Genomic DNA, 22,507 nt, shown 5'->3' on the forward strand with positions numbered 1-22,507 from the left:
AGAACCTAACAATACTGAATATAACACCGCTGTGAAAAGGTGTGTGTATAGTCTGATTACAATTATGTGACAGTTAACAGTTAATGCATTTGAGCTGGTTTCCTCCGATCACCGAGCTCAATGTCACATCAGAAACATTTGTTGTTGTCAAACTGCCACAGCAATTTGTTAGTTCACTTCCAATTCCTCATCTGGCATTCTTTCTTGATGTGTAGCACAAGCATGCACGATGCTAACGAACACACACATTTCACACACAGCACTATCTAAACACTACTGGATACTTTCGCACAAGACTTTATTCAGCCTCACATATGCAGTTATCAATCACAGAGATTGGGTTCAATTAGATAAGCTTTGCACAACACTGTGTGAAACCAAAGATTTTGCAGCCTGGAATTCAAACGATGACGTATGGAGCTTATGGGTGCTCAATGGCAGGGTCATCAGCACCCTCACACTTATCAAAACAAACGACTGCAGTTATAACCTCTAAAATTGTTCCAACACTCGTGATCGAATCGAGCAACTGATCACTCTACCTTACACCTGTAAAACAATGGAGAAAGAGTAACAGAAGCTACACATAAGACTAAAACAAAAGTAAAAAGGCAAAGGAGCTAAAAGACAGGACCAGGCAAATGTGGCTGCCTGACCTCTTACAAAACTATGGGTGAGCCGTCACCCTGTTAACACATTAAAACCAGTGCCCTAAAATGTTGGGAAAATTTTGGACAGTTCACAAAACTGTCAAACGAGAAGCACATTAGTTTGACCATTATTTAAAAGATAGGGCAGATCCCTCGTCAAATCTGCCACGGCCTGCTGGTAAGAAAATAAAAAACACAGTCAAATAAAATGTAGCGCACAGTTACCTGTACACCACAAGATCCACACTTTGGAGAAGCCTCTCATTGGAGAAAGGGGCCATTCGTCATAAGGCAGTCGCCTCTGCTAAGATGAGTAAGGAAGACCTCGTCCTAGTGACATGGCTGGAAGGAGTTACACTATGGCCACATTGTGGGCTTTACTAGACGGAGTTTTTGTCTGTCACTTCCAACCACTGATCCTCCCACTGATGCACGACACTGGACCTTAACAGCAAGTTTATAGCATGCAGAGCGATGGCACAGTGAAATACCTGAGGATCACAATGTACCTCCTTGGCTGCTAGATCTGCCATTTTGTTCCCCTCAAGAACAATGTGCCCTGATGCTAAGCAGAAAGAAACCTCTTTCCCCAGTCATAGTTTGAAGAGGGCATCCTGGATATTCTAGAGTATTTTATCTGCTGGATGCAAACATTGGAGAGAGTAAAGGGCACTCAGAGAATCGGAACGGACAGGAAATTTAACAGTGGAAGAATGTCATCTTTTCCAGTGCCCACAAGCTCGCATATAATTCGTCATTAAACATAGTAAAATCTTGAGGCAGTTGGACCTTGAGGACACGATCCGGGAAAGCAACAGGGCAACCAACATAGCCCCCATGTTTTGACCCATCTGTAAAGACAGCTACACAGTAGTTGCACTCTGATAAAAAGTCAGAAATATCATGTGGAAAACAAAAGCAGGAGTGCAATCTCTTCTGTAGTACACCAAATCTAAAATTACCCTGGGGCTCTGCAGTAACCAAGGCAGCAGATGGTTAAAACCCTGGATTTGGGGGTTGTGCTTACGTCACACAAAGTGACTCCAGCACACGATACACGCAAATCCCAAACGGCATTACGGCTCATGGACGTTTGGAGAAAAGGCGTTCCAGAGGCGGACGAGCAACGGTATGGTATGCAAGTGAAGTTGGAGCTGCAAGTAACTTACATCCCTGACATATCACGAGGAGCTGCCATCAGATGATGGGACTGGTCCTGCAAGCACACGTGGCCACTCTAATACTCTCATTATGGACAGTGCCTAATCTTCAAACAAGGAAGCCTCACCAATCCAAACAGTGCAAATCCACAAAAGCCCAATAAAACTGAAGCACATGCGCACTGCCTGCTCCATAAGACACTGGCTATGGAACTTTAATGCCTCGCCACTAGTTGGCTTTCCTCTGTCTTTCGCGGCACTGCTTGACACGGCGCGACATTAGACTAGCTGTGCGATGCGACATCTTTTCATCCAGCATATGGTGCTTTAGTTGATTCGTAGTGGCAGCCATGTTTATTCCTCACTATTTGTTAGCGGTTCGTAGGAAGTTTATAAGTACTTCACAGTGGTTGTTGCAATGGAACACATGCTCACAAAGAGGTGGGGTAGTGACAACGTCACGAGCCTTCAGAACTGAATGGGAATTGCAATATATTTTCGAAGAGAAGGATGAAAATTCTCAATGTCTATTATGTAGTCGCACACTCGTCGGCCACCGCAAATTTGCAATAGAATGGCATTATAACACCACACACAAGGAACTTTATGATTTAGTTGGGGCTGACAGATCAAACAAGTTGGTGGAATTAAGAAGATTTAGTGTTATGCAGCGAGACGGACCAAACATGAGTACCCCTTACAAATCTGTGTTTCTGATGTTTGTATTTGTACATATTTGTCGTTAGAATTCTAATTTATAGTTCACTCAATTTTTGTTTCCTTTTTTTAGCCCGCAACCGAACGTAGCGACCTGTCTTTAAGAGCAAGCTATAAAATAGCGCTCACAATTCCAAGAGCGACTAAGCCTTTCAGTGATGGTGATTTCATCAAGGAGTGTATTGTTGAGGCGACAGACCTCTTGACGCCACTGGAAGTAAAGAAGTTTAGTGAAATTAGTCTTTCCAGACAGACAATAGCTCGCCGCATAGCTGGTATGGCAGCAGATGTCTACAAGCAGTTAATTGATAGTGCCTGCAAGTTTATTGCATTCTCGATTGCTTTGGACGAGTCTAATGACATTTCAGACACAGCACAACTAGTGATTTATGTTTGTGCAGTAAACACAAATTTGCACGTGACGGAAGAACTGTTAGATTTAGTACCAATGAAAGACACAACGAGAGGTTCCGACTTGCTAAAAGCAGTTGAAGCCGTTGGCCTGAATTGGAAAATGTTAGTTTCAGTCATCACGGATGTATCGCCAGCAATGCAAGAGGCTCAAAATGGGCTTGTAGCATTGTTGCGTAAAAAACTAGGATGATCGACAGAAGATTTGTACGGAATTCATTGTTTTGTGCACCAAGAAGCTCTTTGTGCTAAATATGCAAATTTGGAGCACGTGATGAAGTTGGTAGTCACCACAGTAAATTTTTTGAAGTCACATGGCTTAGTACACCGTCAGTTTCAACAGTTTCCCATGGAACTGAACGAATAGTAAGGAGATGCTATTTACCACTGCGAAATACATTGGTTAAGTCGAGGGGCATGCCTCCAAAGATTTTTCAATTTAAAACTCGCTATTGCTGAGTTCCGGAAGGAAAAAGGAAAGGCACAGCCAAAATTAGAAGATCCAAAATGGATAGCAGACCTCACCTTTTTAGTTGATCTGACTACACACTTGAACGCTCTCAATAAGACTTTGCAAGGTGAGAAGCAGCTTATTTCTGATCTGATGGAAAAAGTGGATGCATTTAATAAGAAACTCGCATTGTGAAAGGAACAACTCATAACAAAGAATACCGCCCATTTCCCTATGCTCTCTAAAGTGAGAGAAAATGCAACTTCTGACAAATTCGTTTGTGTTGGAGGAACTACAGGCACAATTTTCTAAACGTTTACAGAACATCTGTTTTTGAACTATTTTCTAGACCCTTTGCCGTTTCAGTTGAAAGTGCTCCAGCGCATTTGCAAATGGAATTGATCAATCTGCAGTGTAATTCCCGTTTAAAGGACAAATTTTTTTATGTAAAAACTGTCCAGGAATTTTACGAAGGTTTTCCTCAGGAAGAGTTTCCCGTCTCCACAATGAGGCTGCAAAAGTTATATCAATGTTTGGATCGACATACATGTGTGAAAGGTTTTTTTCGATTATTAAACTAAATATGTCATGGTTACGTGGCAATCCGAGTGACAAAAATATGAGAAACTTTCTGCGTTTGTCCGTGTGCAGTCAGTTTGTGCCAGATATGAACTTCTATTATGTCTACAGTGAACCAAAAATAATTAAATTAATGGTGATAATTTTGTTGTATTTGTCATATGTTTTGTTGAGAATTGTAGTTATTGCAAATTCTGTACAGTAGTTCCAGATAATAAAATTTGCTTGTTTCACATGTAGTTATTCCACATCGTACTGCACGCTGTAGACTACTTTTACATCCGTTTCTACATCTCAGCTTAAATGTTTTAAGAATTTTACAAGTGACGATGTGAGAAGCATGATATTGTTGGTGTAATGCAGCTTCAAACCCAGCGTTGTTGTTATTTTTCTGTAGATGTACCAACAGCCAACAAAGATTCAGTATTGCTCAACATGATGTGTTTTACAGAGCTTAATATTATCAAATGTCGTAATATGAAACTATGCCACATGCTAGCAGGGCGGTGCTCCTTATGCAAATGCACTGTCACATACGGCGTGTTCGTAGTTTCGCGCATGCGCGCGCAGTCAGCTGGTGTAGTAGTGGGGGACGTGCGATGTCAGAAGGGAGCGATCCGCGCACGTGTGAAAGCTCGGCACGCGTGCCGCGTTCTTGGCCGTCCCTGGTGTAATGCCTTGAGAGATCTGGTTTTCAGGTCTCCCTGATGTGGCAATCATGATAATTTATAGTCAAAAATTAGACCCAGAAACCTCACCAAGTGTCTAAAATGTAGGTTGGTGTCCCTCATATGCAAATCAGGCAAATTAAAAATACAATGAGCTTGTTATGACCGGTGATCACAGTAAAAAAAAACACAAAACAATGTCACCCAGCATTGTACTTTAGCACAATGGTTAAAGTATAAAGTTGTTTCGTTGAAGGTTATAGGTTCGAATTTTGTCTAGTGCTGTGCATTCCAGTGAGTGGAAATGGAGATGTTATCAGGAGGGAGACATCCCTCATTAGCAAAGAGGACAAAGTACACAGGATGGCCTGGGAATCTGCAAATGGTGATTGCGTAAGAAACCACGAGTTGGCTCCATTGTGTTAGTAGAGGGGGAATCTCAGCTTCTGCAAGAAGACCATCAACAGGACTAGTGCGAAAGGCACCAATAGCCAGACACACACCACACTGGTGAACAGGATCACGTATTTACAAAGTGGAAGGAGCTGCTCAGCCATAAACCTGACTACCATAATCTAGCCTGGAGAAGACCAGAGCACTGTAAAGATGGAGAAAGTAGTGCGGTCTGCACCCCCAAGATGTGAAGAGCATTAAGCTTCCACATGCAGATAGTCTTCAGGTGGCAAATATGGGGCAGCCACGTCACCTTTTTATAAAAAATAGTAACTGGACTGTGCTACAACATCTAGGAACCGTTTGCCTTTTACGTTCTGGATTGGGGTGTACTGTGGGTCGATGACACAAATGCTCAACCCATGTTTTGGAGGGAGAAAACTTAAGCCATGGGAGATGGCCACTGCAGAGGCCTGTTGAAAAATCATAGATGTCGAACACCGTGGTAATCAGAGGCCCTACAAAGGTTACAAGCACATTAACAGTGAGAGAGTGCATCACACGTAACACAGAACCCTGTGGGCTGCTCTTATCCTGAATCTGAGGCAGTGCTGAGTGTTTCTTATATGGTAATTGATGATCATGTTCATATGTCTGAAATGTTTCACTTTGAAAAACACACCATCACAACTCAAAAATAGTATTAAGAGAAAGAGTAATGACAAAAACTGTACTGTTTCGACCTTAATATGGAATTTAAGGAGAGAGTTGCTTCAAATTGTAAAAGAAAAAAAAATTAAATTGTGAAGTAGGATGGGATGCCCTCCTGAACCATGGACCTTACCGTTGGTGGGGAGGCCTGCATGCCTCTGCAACACAGATAGCCGTACTGTAGGTGCAACCACAACGGAGGGGTATCTGTTGAGAGGTCAGACAAACGTGTGGTTCCTGAAGAGGGACAACAGCCTTTTCAGCAGTTGCAGGTGCAGCAGTCTTGTAACATTAACCAAAACGGCCTTGCTGTGCTGGTACTAAAGCTGTAATTTTTCCAGAGGGCTTGCAGCTTCACTGTATGGTTAAATGATGATTGCGTCCTCTTGGGTAAAATATTCCGGAGGTAAAATAGTCCCCCATTCGTATCTCTGAGCAAGGACTACCCAGGACAACGTCATTATCAGGAGAAACTGGCATTCTACGGATCGCAGCGTGGAAAATCAGATCCCTTAATCGGGTAAGTAGGTTAGAAAATTTAAAAAGGGAAATGGATAGGTTAAAGTTAGATATAGTGGGAATTAGTGAAGTTCGGTGGCAGGAGGAACAAGACTTCTGGACAGGTGAATACAGGGTTATAAAAACAAAATCAAATAGGGGTAATGCAGGAGTAGGTTTAAAAAAGGAGGAGTGCGGGTGAGATACTATGAACAGCATAGTGAATGCATTACTGTAGCCAAGGTAGACACAAAGCCCACACCCACCACAGTAGTACAAGTTTATATGCTGACTAGCTCCACAGATAATGATGAGACTGAAGAAATTTATGATGAGATAAAAGATTATTCAGATACTGAAGGGAGACGAACATTTAATAGACATGGGGGACTGGAATTCGATAGTAGCAAAAGGAAGAGAAGGAAAAGTAGTAGGTGAATATGGACTAGGAATAAGCAATGAATGAGGAAGCCACCTGGTAGAATTTTGCACGGAGCATAACTTAATCATAGCTACCACTTGGTTTAAGAATCGTGAAGGAACAGTGTATAAGCGGAAGAGGCCTGGAGATACTGCAAGGCTTCAGATAGATTATGTAATGGTAAGACAGATTTAGGAACCAGGTTTTAAATTGTAAGACATTTCCAGGGGCAGATGTGGACTGACCACAACCTATTGGTTATGAATTGCCGATTAAAATTGAAGAAACTGCAACAAGGTAGGAATTTAAAGAGACGGGACCTCGATAAACTGAAAGAACCAGAGGTTGTAGAGAGTTTCAGAGAGAGCATTAGGGAATGACCGACACGAATCGGGAAAAGAAGTACAGTAGAAGAAGAATGGGTAGGTTTGAGGGATGAAATAGTGAAGGCAGCAGAGGATCAACTAGATAAAAAGACGAGGGCTAGTAGAAATGCTTGGGTAACAGAAGATATGTTGAATTTAATTGATGAAAGGAGGAAATATAAAAATGCAGTAAATGAAGCAGGCAAAAAGGAATACAAACATCTCAAAAATGAGATTGACAGGAAGTGCAAAATGGCTAAGCAGGGGTGGCTAAGGACAAGTGTAAGGACGTAGAGGCATGTATCACTAGGGGTAAGATTGATACTGCCTACAATAAAATTAGATCTTTGGGGAAAAAAGAACCACTTGTATGAATATCAAGAACTCAAATGGAAAACCAGTTCTAAGCAAAAAAGGGAAAGCAGAAAGGTGGAAGGAGTATACAGAAGGTCCATACAAGGGCAATGTAGCTGAGGGCAATATTATGGAAATCGAAGAGGACATACATGAAGATGAAATGGGAGATACATAACTACCTGAAGAATTTGACAGAGCACTGAAAGACCCAAGTTGAAACAAGCCCTGGAAGTAGACAACATTCCACTAGAACTACTGATAGCCTTGGGAGAGTCAGTCCTGACAAGTCTCTACCATATGGTGAGCAAAATGTATGAAACAGGCAAAATACTCTCAGACTTCAAGGAGAATATAATAATGCTAATCCCAAAGAAAGCAGGTGTTGAAAGATGTGAAAATTGCCAAACTATCAGTTTAATAAGCCACAGTTACAAAATACTAGCATGAATTCTTTACAGGCAAATGGAAAAGCTGGTAGAAGCCAAGCTCGGGGAAGATCAGTTTGGATTCCGTAGAAATGTCTGAACGCACGAGGCAACACTGAACCTATGACGTATCTTAGATGATAGATTAAGGAAATGCAAACCTATGTTTCTAGCATTTGTAGACTTAGAGAAAGCTTCTGACAATCCTGACTGGAATACTCTTTCATATTCTGAAGGTGGCAGGGGTAAAATACAGGGAGCAAAAGGCTATTTACAATTTTTACAGAAACCAGATGGCAGTTATAAGAGTCGAGGGGCATGAAAGGGAAGCAGTGGTTGGGAAGGGAGTGAGACAGGGTCGTAGCCTTTCCCCGATGTGGTTCAATCTGTATACTGAGCAAGCAGTAAAGGAACAAAAGAATAATTTGGAGTAGGAATTAAAATCCATTGAGAAGAAATAAAAGCTTTGAGGTTTGCCAATGACACTGTAATTCTGTCAGACAGCTAAGGACCTGGAAGAGCAGTGTTTTGACAGGAGGATATAAGATGAACATCTATGAAAGCAAAACAGGGATAATGGAATGTAGCTGAATTAAATCAGGTGATGCTGAGGGTATTAGATTAGGAAATGAGACACTTGAAGTAGTAAAGGAGTTTTGCTATTTGGGGAGCATACTAACTGATGATGGTCTAAGTAAAGAGGGTATGAAATGTAGACTTGCAATGGTAAGGAAAGCGTTTCTGAAGAAGAGAAATTTGTTAACATCGAGCATAGATTTAAGTGTCAGCAAGTCGTTTCTGAAAGTATTTGTATGGAGTGTAGCCATGTATGGAAATGAAACATGGACGATAAATAGTTTGGACAAGAAGAGAATAGAAGCTTTCGAAATGTGGTGCTACAGGAGAATGCTGAAGATTAGATGGGTAGATCATGTAACAAATGAGGAAGTACTAAACAGAATTTAGAAGAAGAGAAGTTGTTGCACAACTTGAAAAGAAGAAGGGATTAGTTGGTAGGACATGTTCTGAGTCATCAAGCGATCACCAATTTAGTACACATAGCCACTGCAGGGGAGTGATGCTTATCCCTACACTTTCTTGCAATTACAGTGAACAGAACCTGTGATTATATATTTATAAATTACCAAACAGTTTAACAGCTTGACTCAGTCCCGTCTTGAAGTTCACCAGCACAGACTTCTTGTCCTCAGGGAACATGGAATCATCACAGGCAAGCTGCATTGTAAGTTACACCCTATTAAATTTACTTATAAACCTGCCACACAAAAGCCAAACACATCCATATTCCAAAGTAGAAGCGAACCTGTCCTAAGTAGATTGAAACATCCATAAATCAACTGAATTAATACTTATTGAAGGTTTAAATACAGTAACAATTCAGGAAGGGAAAGTGCCACTGTACATGAAGGAAGAAAAATCCTTATTAAGTAGCTGAACCTGTCTCAGCCAACCATACCACAAAATGTTTGAAGTTATGCACTGATAACATGACAGCTTTGTTCACAAAATTAATTTGACACCCTTCAGGTCTCTTCCATCCTTCTCCACCCACAGAACCCCGACATTTTTGGTCAAATGTGTTGATATAATTCACGAGTGATGCATATCCCTACAGCTTGGTAACTAATTATTCTTGCAACCAAAAGTAACAAAACAGTAACATAAAATTACATGTCAAGTACAAATGCACAGATAATGTTTGTTGATTTTATTTTTATTTAGCTTGTGGTGCACTGTATCGTGGTGGCTTCAGAGGAGAAAATACTTGCTCAGAAACAGAAGAAAGTATCCCATGGCTAACCATCCAGCCATGAATACACACAGACTCCCAAAGAACAATTGCATAAACAATAGACACTTGCCTAAGCCGTGCAGGAGCTTAGCGCACAGGTCAGCAGCCTGCAAGTGGCAAATACCCGTGTTGTAGATGAAATAGGTGTTCTGGCAAACAGACTAGAAAAGCTTGAAATAGATTCTACACAACTGGTAGAACAGAGGATAAATGAACAGGCTACCAAGATCAAAACCGAATTCAACTCCTGGTTAGAGTCAAGAGATAGTGACATAGACAAAAAGATCGATTCAAGGGTTCAAACAGCTAAGGCAGAGAGACTGAATCACTCAATGCCGCAATAAGTAGTCAAGTACAAAATGAAATGCATACTATCAGACAGATACTCAGTGACGATATTCCGCAGCAGCAAGTAAATATCAACAAGCGAATATCCGATTTAGAGAAAGGATTAGCACTGAGCAGCAAGCACGCTGAACATCAAGAGATGTCTCCAACAGCTAATGTTTTTGGCAATGCACAGGCTTTTGCGCAATGCAACAATAGTGAATCTTTAGGCGGTAATGCGAAGAGCTGTAGCATCGGATCGGAGCACACAGCCTATATGCAAGGAGCAAACAAGCACAATCTGAAGATATTTGTTGAAGAGAGCTTAATTAAAAATAGGCAGTTTCGAACATTTACTACTGAGCAAAAATCAATACACCCATAGTATTTGTGAAAAGTTTCAAAAATATCCTACCTAGTGTGTGGAATGAGGCACAAAAGATCCAATACGTAATGTCGTACATTCAGGGCGATGCAGCGCTGTGGGCGACGGAAGTAGCCGACCCCAGTGATGAATACACACAGACTTCCACCAAAGAACAATTGCATAAACAATAGACACTTGCTTCAAAGGACAGAAAATGAACTGCAACGAGATTACTATGTCTCATTCTGTATACTGAATTGCAGAGGAGTTGCTGGGTAACACTGACACAAACATATAAAGTGGACAGACTTTCAAATCCGTGGACTTCTGTGCATCAAGCAGGAAAGCTTGGTCTTTACTCAGAACACTATGTGGTAGCACCTTGCGAGCTCGCACATATGGTCCTGCTACTTCCAACCCTGTTGCTGCCAACATTGTGTCCGCTTCCAGAACTCCTCGAGGCTGAGCACATACTACTGGGGCTAAGAAGTAATTAACGGCACACAAAACAAACTGCAAACTACAATTGAATACTCTCTACCAGTCAACATTGGGCAAGTAATGACTGCCATAACAACGTGGACCAGGGAAATCCCAGGCTTTGATGGCATTCACACGTAATTCCTTTTGCACTGTGTCAAGTATGTGAAAAAATGGCTTGCCGAGTTACATTCTAAAAATGGGCACCACATGATGTGAATCAAGTGTTAAGTCACAACCTTACCGAAACAAGGTAAACCAAACAACAGGCACGAAAGTTATTGACTCGTAGCTTTACTTCGAATGCTACATAAGTGCCGGTAGAACAGGCAGGATTCAGACCTAATCTCAATTGCAATGATCAAGTCCTCTCCCTAAGAACTGTCATAGAAGCTGGCTTCCAGAATCGAGAGAAATCCTCAGTTGCATTCATTGATCTAACACCTGCCTCTGAAATTTCTCTAAGTCATCTCACCAATGATAGGCCCAGTAACCGATGTTTCCAAGCACTAATGGCCAACAACGCAAGTAAACAGATAAAGCTAATAAATGAGCTATGACAAGGATATGCCCAGATACACATGGAATCACATCAAAGTAGTTTGGCTATGTTGATAATAGGGCTCTGCAATGAGGCACAGAGATCTTTAAGTTACGGAATCCATATTTGCCAATAATCTATCAGCTGTTAGTGGATATTTCTGAAAATGGAGGTAGCACCCTAGTGCCACTAAGATATAACTCTCAATATTTCATCTAAACAAAATGGCTAACCAAAGGTTCACTGTCCACCTTGAAAGAAGGTTCTACAGGCACAACAGAAACCTAAAATATCTAGGGGTCTCATGTGATGGAACAGTTACGTACAATATTTATTTTGAACAGCTGTCAAAATCAAAACTGGAAAAAACGGCCTCCGAAACTGTGGCACATTATGGGGATCAATTGCATCAACATTTCATACTTCAATGGGACTAGTTTAGCCTGTCTCAGAATATTGCTCACCATCCTCAACGAATAGTGCTGACAAAAAACTTGTTGATAGACAGCTCAAAAACAAAACATGTCAACTGGTACCATCAGACCCACACCTACTTTCCGGCAACCCATACTTAGCCAAACACAACCTCCACTTCTACAGCACAGTGGGGAAGTGCACTTTGTACGAAAGTAAACAGAACTAGAAAACAATTCTAACCTCCCTCTTTACAAAGACATTCCAAGCATCAGCAAAGGCAGGTTTCGCTCTCATCACCTACCCCCAGAAACTACAGAAATGTTTCGTTAGAAACGGCTTTAATACTGATAACTGCTGGAGAAATACTTGACACATTAATTCTACAATGGAACTTAAGGCACTGTGCATATGGACCAATCCTCCTGGCTTTTAATCGCCGTGATAGATCTGGGCAGTTCTTAATCAGCTAGGAACCAACACCGGAACTCAATGTCTTCTGACAAGACGACTACACCCACCCATAACCAATTCCCTCCAAATTTACGGTACTGCATCTCTTGCCCTGAAGTGAAGCTCCAGATAGCCAAGTGTTTGAGAAAAAAGCATTTTGGCATGGATCGGGCTAGCCATGAGTGATTTTTGTTGTTGTAGTTTCCGAGTAGTGGCTGGCGTTAACAGTACAGAACAGTAATCCAAGAGTCATGGGGTTGCGTCCCTATGTGGATCCTTATTTTTTATTTTTTATTTCTGTGTTACTAACACTGCAAATAACCATAATATGCTCAATATATTGTCTTTATTAATAATTTCAATAAAAGAATTAAATGGAAAGGAAAATTTGGAACTCAAGACAAAACCCTTCATGCACAACAAATTTCTTATGTTAACTGACTCTTTACAGGAAAAACAAAGCCACAATCATACGACAATAGAAGATGATGGATTGTATTCACACTATATTAAAGTGATTTTATTAAATTGATTCCTGTAAACACACTAAACTAGTGCAACCCTGCAATGTCTATTTTTGACTTCAGGTAAAGAATTTCATCGAAAAGCTTCAAAACTTCTCTCATCTCACTGAAACGGAAAAATTGCAGCCTGTAAAGGTGCAGCAAAATACATTCCACTTTACATCATGTGCTATCCTCACCAACATTTTGTGACATGATACGTTACAGTTGTGGTTTGCAGCCAAACTGCAAGATTATAGAGAACCTTTTATTAAAAGTGAATAGTTTTTCTATAGTAGCCTTAAACATCCATGTAACTGCACAAGTGCAGTGTTTATAGTGTGTGCAAAATGCTGTGAATTACTGCTCCCCCCCCCCCCCTTTTTTTTTTTTTTTTTTTTTTTTTTACAAAGAATGTAACCCCAGCACATCATGACTGAAAAACAATGAAACTAATTTAACATACAAAATTCTCATTTATGCCTTACAATCCCTTCCTGGAAATTTGTTTGCAACTGTGATTCTCCACAGCCTTTTATGAAAATAAAAGTAAACTCAAAAGTGTTCTGCAAATGGACTCAATCCCATGACCCTCCAATTATTCTGTACTCTTTCCATTGGAACAACTACTTCCTGGAAATTATGTTAAAATAAAAGATTCATACCCCACCCAATCCATGCCACAAACACTGTTTCTCTGAATGTTTCTTCTTCTGTCACTTTCATTTTGGGCCAGGCCTTGCATATATCAAATTGGGGCAAAATCAGTGACATATCTTGCAAGAGCTCTTTCTGGCAATCCAACAGAGTTCCTGGTGATGACAGATTGATCAATAGACAGTATTCATGGACTTGATATTTTGTTTGCAGTTTGAGATTTTAATATTTCTGACATATCCACACAGTAAATAAAATAAATTGTTTACTGACAGTGTTAAAGTGGTCATTTAATATACAGTGGTGGAAATGTTTATTGCATCACCATGAATTACTTCATCTTTTTGTCTTTTGCAGCAGTTTGCTTCAGGTTATACCAGTCCCATTGTTGCTAAACTTTGTTGACATATTCTTGCCTTAATAATCTGACTACTTCATGCATGTTTTCCAACAATACACAACACACTGTTGTCATTTGGTTTTACAATGAAACCAGTGTTTATACTGCCATTTTGAGTTGAGACTTTTGCAGTGAGAAGATGGGCAGGTCAGTTGAATTAACGCCAGAAAAGAAAGCTGCTATGCTTGCTTATTCGTCTGTTGGTCTCAGCACCACAGAGAGAGCCTCTAAGACAGGATAGAATCAGTCTACGATTTCAAGGTTACTGAGAAAATAAAGGGAAAAAGGAAATGTTGATTGTCAGAAAGGAAGAGGTCGGAAAAGGGCATCTACTGCCAAACAGGACAGGATATTGAAAAGGCTTTCACTCAATGGTCATCACCTAGAGACTGGGAAGAAATGTGCGACATCTCAGTAACCAGTAGAACTGTAAGAGACTACTGGAGGTTGGACTCCAAGCCCGTCGTCCTAGAAGGAAGCCTTTATTGATCAAGATAATGCGACAACAGTGACTACAATGGGCAAAGGCACATGCAACATGGACACCACAGATGTGGAATAAAGTAATCTTTTCAGAAGAGTCCAAATTTAATCTGCATGGCTCAGATGTTTGTACGTCGAAAAAAAGATGAAGATCATTTGCCATCATGCATAACACATACAGTCAAACACCCACAAGGACAGATGGCCTGGGGGTGCATTTCCAATCAAGGGGTAGGTCGACTTCACCAATGGCACTGTCAACACAGACGCCTACATAAGCATTCTTGAAAGGAAGCTTATGCCAACCATTAGAGACCAGTTTGGAGATGTTTCCAACTGCATTTTTCAGGATGACTCCGCTCCTTGCCACAGAGCTTTGAAAATGAGTCCTATGACCAATATTTGTACCGAACACGAAGCAGATTACTTTCCTGGTTAATTATCACGTACTTCTACATTTCAGGTAAAATCATATCTTTAACAAAATGTGGTTTAAGTATTAGAGTCGCCTGGAAACAGCCCTGATCTCAATCCTATTGAGAACTGTTGGAAAGTTATGGGAAATGCTATCACCAAAAAGAAGCCACAGAATAAACGGGAGCTGTTGGAGACCCCTGTGCACGTGTCGTTTCATGAACTGAGTTAGGGGTAAATTAAAAAGTTAATTCTCTCAATGCCAAGTGGTGATTAAGGTGCTTGGTGGAGCAACAAAGTATTAAATGCAATAGTGTGTTCATATGCGGCAATACAAACACTAAAATCTATCAGTGTTATGTTACAACATTAATATGCAATGTTTATCTTTCAACATTAGTATTCATATTTCAGAACAGCAAACAGAATAGCTGACATATCCACTTACACTCATTTTTCAAGAAAGTGTAAAATTATAATAAACATTTTTATAAAAACAAATTGACAAAAATTATTGTGTATATTCACTTCTGATAGAAATCAAGAGAAATCAGGCAAATTTAGCTCAGTTATTCAATGATTGTAACAAAAATTTTTAATTGTAAAAGGTGATTCAATAAATATTTCCACCACTGTAGTCCACGTAAATCACAAATAGCCCAATCTGATTTGCTAACTCAACACAGTATCGAAGATTATTTACAGAAAGGTTGTGTAACAGACAGCAATTTTGGATTTTAAAGTAATTATAATGATCTGGGGGTAAAAGACAGAGTACAACAATGACACAAGAACAGCCTCCAGATGCTACCACATTAGAAGGAAAGTTACACTTCACTTGCCTCATATCCGTTTCATGAATCAGAATTCAGGTAGTTTTGATTCACAGCGTGTGTTTTGCCACATCTACATCTCTACCGGCCTCTTAAGCACATTTCAAAATAGTAGTAGTACTCTTTGCAACCATGGAAGACACGTGCGTAATATGGCCTTCAATTATTCTGTTACATGACGTAACCACCCAAGCTACGAGTCTGTTGAGGACGGCTTTAAAACTACCTCTCATGAAGTTATTTCACACAGTCTTTCAATAATACATCACATTCCACAAACCACAGTATGGTTCACATTCCTGTTCCACTCGCAAATACACAGCAAGGGAAACGACTGTCCATATGCTTCCTTACAAGTCCTAATTTGACATTTCTTCATGGTTCTTGCACAAAGCATGCGATGGTGGTGGTAGAATCATTCTGCAGCCAGTTTCAAATGACAGTCCTATAAATTTTCTAAGCATTGTTCCTCAGAATGAATGTTACCTTCCCTCCAGAAATTACCATTACAGTTCCCAAAGCATCACCAGTCTGCACTGGGGCTCAGTTTCCAACACTTTTCGAAAACTGGGGAATATGGAATCTGCCTGTTGCCCTTCATGATTAACAGGATATGATGGGCAAGCTGAGTTCCGCATGAGTGATACTTTCTAAATCGGTTCTGATTGGTGGGCATCTCTTCCCTCTCAAGGAAATCTATTATATTCAAACTGAGAATATTCTGAAGAACTCGGCAGCAAACTGATGTCAAGGTACAGCCACTTATTTACAAGAGCCACCTGCACTTTTTTCCAGTCGCTTCCGACTTTGCACTAGGCGAGAAGTTCACGGTAAGTGTTACTCCTCCTGCTCATTATTACATTCTGTTCGTGGGAATCGAAAACTCATAACATTCCCATAAAATCAGACTGGGGTTTAGGGCAGGGATTTATTTATATAATTCCTGGTGGAATCAAAGTTGGTTATATTAACATCTTCATGCAAATTGAAGACTTAATTGTGTGACAACATCAAGAAAGAGAGAAAGATTTTCGGTGGTAAGAAACAAATGTGGATGGTAACAAAGATAACATCTGTTTGTCAATTCACAATAAAACTATATACTTCCAACCTAACACAGATCCCTGGCTATGCTATAGATAACTCCCTCACCACAACAGGGTGGACACAAATATGGGAACATCAGACACACCGCCGTGCCTAATATGGAGTAGGAAACTCAATGGCATTCCAAACAGCTACCATCTCTGAATGTTAAAATACAGGCACTGTATAGTTTCCAAAGATATCTTATACCATTTTTCCTGCGAGGTAGTGGCAAATTCAGGTAACAATGATAGATAGCGATCATGCACCACAAATGTTCAACTACAATGAGATACTGTGACTGGTGGCCTGGGGAGATGGGAAAACTGAGGAGCATTTTTCCGAAACTTGACAAATGCAAAGATACAATTTTTCATAAAACAATTTTTCTATTTTCACCATAAATACTACTGAACACTATAATTTTTACACAATTACTAGATCTTACTGATAAAGCATTGTAACGAAATATATTAAAATTTAAACAATACTAGAAATACAGTAGCATAATACAGCAAAAACCTAACTGTTTTAATGTAACTGTGAACCTGAAATAGTTATCATCAACACTACATGAAAGTAATAAAAGAGTAACTCTGCTACAAAAAGTATTGCGTGTTATATACATTTATTGTCAAGTTCTCTCTTTTACGTCTATACGATATTCGTCAAGGACATTTCTTGTAAAACTCCACTGCAGCGTCTGGAATTTCAAAGTAATTTAGCAAAGCAGACAACTTTCTTCTTTTCCAAATTTTTAACAATCCAATCTATGTTTAGAACTCAAAGGGTACCACACTCTTCTAAAACTTTATATTCTTTAGAAGACAAGATATCTTAGTCTGCATGACTTATTTCTACCAAACACTCGGTCTGGAGGCATGTAGCTACAGGTACGAACAGAATTGAAGGGGTGAATATCATTGAATTTTGTGCTCTTTTTCCAAGTGTGCTGCAATCATACAACTTTTTACTTTGGCTGTTGCAAGAATAAGAACACATGTATAGTATTTTTATCGCCATTTGGTTGTTTCGTATGTAAGTCAGAAGAAAGTTCAGTTGCATCAAAGCAACTTTACTGCGTCCTCTTAAGATTCCATCTCAAACCAGATGCAGAAAACAATGCTTTCCCCTTGTTCTTGCTCCTTAGTATGGACCATGATGCACAGACCATATAACCATATTTACCTAGCATTGAAAATCTCACTGACAGTTTTAAAATAATGGTTTTGCTACCTGTCAAAGTAAATCCGAAAGAGTTGGATCATCTTCCTTTATTACATCGAACATGAAACTACTTTACACAATTTCTATGTAAGTATCTGTAGTTTGTAGTTCTTTCTTCTCCTCCAGGCATGTTTCATTTTATTTCCAGAAGAGTGGAGCAAGCATCGATATGAGCGTCCTGAATTACAAGACTGAAACATGTGTGAAATATATGTTAAAATTTGACAAGGAACTTTTTCTTTCTTTAGAGACACTCGATTATTTTACTGGCCAAGATCTGAAGGCAAATAACATCTCTTACAACTTCCCCTTCCAGGGTTGCGCTCTCTGCATTTCTATTTCTTTATACCACTCTTAATGGCAATAGTTAGTTCCTTATGATCCTTTCCTGATCTCTCTCTTCCTCCCACTTTGGTAACCTCCCTCCTTTGTGGAATTTGCTTTATAGATACACCAGGCAGTCCTTGGAAAGTGACAGCACAAACAGGTTCTAGTTCATTCCTTTCTCTAATTTTGTGCTTCACTATCACTGTTTTCTTAGATTTTGCATTCTGGGTTTCCACTGACTTGCACTCGAGGTGAAGAAATATTCATAAATTTTAACAAACTTATCGTGATCGGTTTTATTTAATGGTGTCAGTGATGAAACTACGTAATGTCTTCATAATATAAGTCAGCAGCTTCCTTTAGTTTTGAAGGAAATTTTATTTAATGATTAAACTGCATACTGTCTTCACAACATAGTTCAGCAACTTTACATTCTTTCATTCCTATAGTTTTGAAGGCAACACCTCACGTCCAGGAGTGCATTTAATGATAGATTTCTTTTCACACTTTTCACTCAGTGTTTCACATTCTTTGATTAGTATGCTGATTTCAGATTCACAAGAATCTTCATCCATTCCACTTTAGCTTGCAATACTTCTTTGTACTTTCTGTACATTAACATGAAAGCATCAAATATTTATCTAAAAGTAAGCTTGGGGTGTTGTGATAAAATATGGCTGCAACATTATTACAACAATGAGTGACATGACATACAGCAACCTACACCAGTCTACACCATTACTGTTAACTGGATGCTATGGAAAAAAGAGCTAAGACAACTGGGAATTGTGGACTTTACATTGCATTTGTCAAAGTTTTAAGCAAACTCCAAGAATGCTTATTGTGAGTCAGTGATAGTTAAATGGGCTACAGTCAGTGCCAATTAACCGAGTACTCATGTACACCACACAACTAGATAACTGCAAGTTAAACAAAGCATTGTTGGCGGCAGCAGCACGTAGTTCTGACTTTAGGAACTACATTCCACGGTAGTAACTAACAAGTAGTTTTATACCTGACTAACAATTTACAGTTTTTCCTTTTACGCTAATTTTATCAGCTATAACACTGACATATGGTACTATCTATAGAAGCTTTCTGCAGCAACTCAAAAGCAAGGCAATTACAAACCTGTGTGTTCTGGAAATAGTGCCGCCATAAAGGCCTTATTTTATCTTGACCACCAACATCCCATACAGTAAAACTGATGTTCTTATATTCCACAGTTTCTACGTTGAATCCTACAGAGAAAGATAACATAGCAATTACTTGGAACATCTTCACACAAACTAAAGGCTTTCACGCATCATACACACAGTATCACAAGGTAAAATTATTTTATTAAAATTAAAGGTTAACTTCTGAATAAATCAAAGCCCTGCCATGTCATTTCCTATCCGAAGTTAATACCACAGCAACAGTATGAAAACTATTAAAATGTAGGATTCTTCACTCAGATGCCAGAAACCACTGACCCCCACTGCCTTAAGAACCATCTTCAACAGAAGTGCTTCATAAAAGCAAATTTTCAGACACATGACACCAAGCACTCAAATCACAGCATATACTGAACAATTATTAATGGTGAGTTAACATTCAGTTATCTGCCTGCACAAATGTCTGTACATACAATAAATTGCTGGAAGTATCACAGTCAATCTACTGCTGGTCCACCACCTATAAGCCCAGGAAAGAAATTTCAATGGCAAATGAATGTGCTACAGAAATATTATTTCAGTTTAGTTCAGACTCTCAGGAAATACTTTTATGGTAAGTACTTACAATCTGTCTTAAAACAACGCAATCAAAATTTATGAAGTGGGTAATTTATCAAAGAGTCAAGACAGTGGTTCCTTGAGCAACAGCAGTTTTCAGATATAAATTTACTTTTTGAGTTAGGCCAGTATTACACTATCACATTTCTTTGACAAAGAAATATGATCAAATATTCGGCAAATTTCTTTGACAAAGATGTTTGGCACGGTGCTACATAGGGGTATTACGTTGCCGTCAAAGTTCAAGATTGCGAACAACAACAACTTGTTAAGCACCGCCATTGCTTGTACCACAACTGCATTGCATGTGCATTTGGAAGGCAAGCGGCACAAAAAAGGAAAACATACTTGGATGAAGCCATGAGTTTTAGGTTGAGATAATACAAACATTTAGCAAAATTTGTTACGAGAGCTGCAAGTGGATGACGTCAAGTCATAAATTACTTACAAACAGATGATGGCACATTTCATTTCAGTACTTGCTCAGTGAAGTGGCTCCTCATATCACAAAACAACACTCACCTGATAAATACTATATGTGCAGACGACAGACTAACACCGCAATTCCTTGATACAGGATCAAGCAACTCTAGTTTGGAACACAGCACTCAAAACAGTGCACATTAAAGAAAACAACTGCAACTACAAAATTAGTAAGAAGTACCAAACAAATAACAGTTTTTTACTAGTGGCATCCAGAGTTAAAAACAGACAAAGTAAAATGAAAGCTAAGGAAAAAAAAATATTTTGGAGTGTGACCACCAATTCTACTCCAGCTTGCTGAAAAGCTAGCCTAGATGTTTCCAGATGAAGTGGATGGGTAGGCCTATAGCTGCGATTGTGGATATGAAGTTGACTGCAGCATATCCCGTCTGCCATCAGCACATAATGCGCCCCTTGCTCACCCCTTATCCCAGTCGAAGCAAGGTCATTAAAAAGAGTCCAAGGATCATCATCTAAATTCTGAAGCCATATTTACAAACACACTACAGAGATGTTAAATAGCTGTAGCAATGCCACTGTTCCAAGCAGTTACATTTCACAATGCATGGAACAGAACACGAACAACTTTTGATCAAATCTATGGTGAGGCTTTAGATTTGATCATATTCCTTAATATATTATCAAATTTCTTTGACATAAATAGCTGACATATCAACTTTGACAAAAAAAGTTTGATAGTGTAATACCAGCCTTACTGGGAAAACCCAAACTAGAGTAATACTTGAATGGACATAGAAACAAATATTTCCAAGATACAAACTCTTCATATAACATGGGGAAATGCTTTTTATGAGGAAAGCAACTTCGCCGCATGAGCAGCTGACAGTGACACTGAGCACTTAAGCAACAGGAGAATGTTCTTGGAATTCTAACAACAATGTTCAAATAGGCACTGAGTGAAATACCTAACATGTGTGCTATATACATTGTCAGGATTTCAATACGGTGTATCAATTGTGGCAAGTTACTGGCTCTTTTTCCATTTTTATTCATTCCTGCTGTGAATCACAGATTCCCCAGGGGTAAATCTGACACCGAAGCATAAGAATCACTATAGCCCTGAAGGCACTGTTGCATGATGTTTCATTAACACTATTCTGGTGGCACCCTTCTATAGCATAAATAGTTTTTATTATTATTTTAACTACATTGCAACAAGATATGGCATATAGCTGTGAGGTAGTAGCCAAATCTCAAAGTACTAAGTGAGAGACGGCTAGCAATCCCCTATGCAAATCAATATAATAGTTTTCCAAGTGAAGAGCAGACAGAACTGAGCGTTTTGGTTAACAGTTTGCAACTGACTTCTTCATATTACAGTTCCCCCATTTGCTGTTGTGTCAATATATTTTCACTATTAAAGAATGATTAATAATGGTCTTCCCATCTCAATTGCTGTGTTTCTTGCTCTTAACTTTCCATCGACATTTATTACCTACACACTTCAATAAAGACAGCAATGAACTCTAAAGGAATAACTCTTAACAACTACTTTGGAATTAACTCCATCTGCAAATATGAAAAACAAGACTGAACAAATAGCCAACATAAATATCAACTCTGCAACTTTCTGGTCCAAATGCTATGATTTATCTCTACAGATGAGATTTGCATCCAGAAGTTTGAGTAATTTTACTCAATCCTCCAACTTCCAGGCCTGCGCACATCTAATTCATGCAAACTTTTGGTGCACATACAACAATCTGTGTAGATGTGATTTATGTTAACAGATCACTGCATGCAAACCAACTTTAAGAACCAGAACTGCATCACGTCTGGAATACAGTTACCGAATCAAAGTAACTTTACATGTGACAAAATTGCCAACAAACACAAAATTTCAGGATTTTATTGACAAGTTTCCACAATGTAGGAAATATCCAAGTGTAGCTGTAGACTTCATGCATTAGGTGATGGGCATGGAGACACTCATTGGCAGTAGAAAATTTTTTGATAAAAAGGCAAATAATACACTACCTGTGAGTGTCTTTACACTTAATTTCAAGCCTGTCACCGTAACAACTGCCCCCCCCCCCCAAATTGAAACGCACATTCACTCAGAGTAAAATGTGACATGCATGGAATGCGTGATCTGTC

At 39.4% G+C, this 22,507-nt stretch overlaps 1 protein-coding gene across 1 annotated transcript in view; it reads right to left on the minus strand.

Annotated features, from left to right (window-relative positions):
• The window catches only part of LOC126475331 (ADP-ribosylation factor 1), a 55,318-nt gene that overhangs the window by 30,467 nt on the left and 2,344 nt on the right, over nt 1–22,507 (minus strand). The window contains exon 3 of the mRNA XM_050103119.1: nt 19,263–19,372. Within this exon, the coding sequence (XP_049959076.1) occupies nt 19,263–19,372 (110 nt within the window). The remainder of the gene's footprint in view (nt 1–19,262; nt 19,373–22,507) is intronic.

The sequence above is a fragment of the Schistocerca serialis genome, chromosome 4 (assembly GCF_023864345.2).
Source record: "Schistocerca serialis cubense isolate TAMUIC-IGC-003099 chromosome 4, iqSchSeri2.2, whole genome shotgun sequence".
NCBI lineage: Eukaryota > Metazoa > Arthropoda > Insecta > Orthoptera > Acrididae > Schistocerca > Schistocerca serialis.